A 2,898-nucleotide genomic window follows, 5' to 3' on the forward strand; every position below is an offset into this window, starting at 1 on the left:
GGGTGCCTTTAAGACAGTTTGCAGAATAATCAGGAAGACATGTGCTTGGCTCCACAAATCAGCCCCATGCCAGGGAATGACAGCCAATGGGCAGATCCTCCAGGACCCATTCCCTGCTTCATCATGGCCTTGACATTGGCTGGTCTTTGTTTGACTCTGTTCTTGGCATTGTCTATCCTGATTCTAGAAAACAGCCCTGGCTTAACTCTGCCACGCTGTCCTTAACTCTTAGAATGCTTTGTCCACTGTTATCCTGGAACTGAAATGCCAAATCCCAGCCACACTCTACTCTGCTTTGCAGTTCCACTTCACAGGCTGTAATGAATTGACAGTCTGGATCATCACTATCCCAGAAGTCAGCAATACAGCCACACCTTGGACACTATCTACCTCGTATACCATGGCAAAGGCTGGAAAGGCGGAGAGGACACTTTTGAAGTTTTGACCTAAAATGTTGTAAAGAGCAATTCAGAATGGATTTGAAGTCATGGCCTTTGACAACAATGTTAATGACCTATATTCTTCCCCGTTTTAATTTATGAATGAGAGTGTCTGGGATGGAACCCTCACCTTTGACTTTCTTCTTTGATCACTAATTTTTTTTTTTTCCACAGGCATATAAACTTTTATTAACAGCAAAGGCCCAGGGACTCATTTCTTCTTGGAAACACCCACAGTACGGCCCCGGCGGCCAGTGGTCTTGGTGTGCTGACCTCGGACACGAAGGCCCCAAAAGTGGCGCAGCCCCCTGTGGGCTCTAATCTTCTTCAGACGCTCCAGGTCCTCACGCAGCTTGTTGTCTAGACCATTGGCCAGAACCTGGCTGTACTTCCCGTCCTTCACGTCCTTCTGTCTGTTCAAGAACCAGTCTGGGATCTTGTACTGTCGTGGATTCTGCATGATGGTGATCACACGTTCCACCTCGTCCTCCGTGAGTTCTCCAGCCCTCTTGGTGAGGTCAATGTCTGCTTTCCTCAACACCACATGAGCATATCTCCTCCCCACACCCTTAATGGCAGTGATGGCAAAGGCTATTTTCCGCCCATCGATGTTGGTGTTGAGTACTCGCAGAATGTGCTGGAACTTCTCAGGGATCACTAGAGACATGGCGGCGGCACAATCGGTGGCGTGTAGGCCTCCTGTGGAAGCTAATTTTTTTTTTTTTTTTAAATGGTGATGCTCAGGTCACTGTAGATGGACAGTGGGGAGGACATGGCTTGGGTCAGAACATATCTTTTGACTTGAGATTCTTTCTGGAAGTCCCTGGGGCCATCAAGAGACTAAACTGTCACCCATCTTACGTTCATGACAAGTGGTCTCTATCACAGAGTGTCCAGCTGAGATTCCTGAGGGTTACTGAGTGAAAATTCTAAGGTTGAATACACCCAAGGAGACAAAGGACTTGGGCCACTTCTCTGTTATCTCCAGATGGCTCACCACTGAGTGTCCAAAGGAGGGCATTTTGGTGATTGGAAGTGGAGAATAAACTATGACAGAAGGGAAATGTCGAGACTCCGTGAGCTCTGCTGACGTGTAACCTTGGGGCAGTGCCGGATCTCCCTTGCCTGTGCCCTAATACCAAGAAGATCTCTAAGCTTCCTGTACTCTGTCTTTCTCTGTGAGTGTTCCAGGGAGTCATGGCAACTGCGGAGAGCAGACAGGTGCTGGTCCTTCAGCAATAATAATTATGTCACCCAGTGATCCGCTGAGGAGCCTGAGAGGAAGCAAGCACAGCACTCAAGAGTTCAGACCTTGGATGCTCTTCTTGCTGCTGTGATCCTGGGGTTCTTTAGTCTTTATGGCTCAGAACCCTGTCTGAAAAATGACTTGTCCTTAACTTCTACAGATGGCCCATCCGCCTTTTTTCACCACTCCAATAACTCCTGTACACTGAAAGGCCTAGCACAGAGCTTTAAGTACACACACACACACACACACACACACACACACACACACACACACACACACAAGTTTTGCCTGCAAGCAACCTCTTCTTTCATAACCTAAGGCCCAGGATGTTTACAGTGACATGGTGGTGTCTCTTGGACATGATCTCAGTAGTGCGGTAGGTGGGAAGGTGTAAGTAAGCCTAGAACTGCTTGTGCTGGGATGTCAATGCATTTGGAGTTGATCTAAAGGAAAGTGGGTCACAGGTTTCTGATGGACACATCTTACTGGCTTTGTAGATGTCTCACCCCACAAGAAGTAATATAGAACAGGGCCAGAGCGTACTCTATGGCAGTATGAGCTCTTCATCAGAGGTTCCAATTGCCTAGGACCAATGACAGTTGTTCATAGGGTTGGGGTACTAGGGCTTAGGATAGACCTTGGCCCAGAATAAGTACTTGAGAGGCATTAGCCATTGGCAGTATTATTATCTATCTCTTGTGTACATGGGAGAGAGACACTGGTGGGCACAGGAATAGAATTTGTGACTATGATAAAGACCTTACATTCATGAGAAGCAAACAGACAAGAAATTGGAGAGAGGTCCTCAATGATTTTCACCTCATCCATGGCCATGAGTTCGGTTGCACAAACTACCTTGACATCCCTGAGACCAACATGGAAGAGACAAAAAAAAAAGGTATTGCTGAGAGAATGTAGAGTTGAACATCTAGTTGGGGTGGACGAACTACTGGCAGACAGAAACGGCCCAAGACCTAACCTGAACCCAGGGTATCAAGCCTGAGTCTGTGTCTGAGATTTTGAACGAGTCACTTCATCTCTGAGCTACATTCTCTTCATCTGTAAGTTGACTGTGAGGGTGCTCAGTGAGTCCACCTCCCAAGACTGTCCGCAGGACCAGTGGACATAACCCTCAGAATAGACCCATTGTCTATTTGCTAGTGACAGTACCCTTCTTATAGATGCTGAAGGTGAGTCTGCAGTCTCAAG

General features: G+C 47.3%; 1 protein-coding gene across 1 annotated transcript; it reads right to left on the minus strand.

Moving 5' to 3' along the window:
- Positions 1–613: 613 nt before the first annotated feature.
- LOC128096789 (40S ribosomal protein S18-like) lies at positions 614–1,133 on the minus strand. Its single transcript, XM_052716777.1, has one exon. It carries the CDS (start codon positions 1,105–1,107, stop codon positions 652–654), a length of 456 nt encoding a protein of 151 aa, XP_052572737.1. The 5' UTR covers positions 1,108–1,133; the 3' UTR covers positions 614–651.
- Positions 1,134–2,898: the final 1,765 nt, after the last annotated feature.

This window comes from Peromyscus californicus, unplaced genomic scaffold (genome assembly GCF_007827085.1).
Source record: "Peromyscus californicus insignis strain IS unplaced genomic scaffold, ASM782708v3 Scaffold_5__1_contigs__length_169319896, whole genome shotgun sequence".
NCBI classification, from domain to species: domain Eukaryota; kingdom Metazoa; phylum Chordata; class Mammalia; order Rodentia; family Cricetidae; genus Peromyscus; species Peromyscus californicus.

What these genes read in the sequence shown, in the direction of transcription:
- LOC128096789 (XM_052716777.1), bottom strand. Translation starts at nt 1,107, where the DNA reads ATGTCTCTAGTGATCCCTGAGAAGTTCCAGCACATTCTGCGAGTACTC.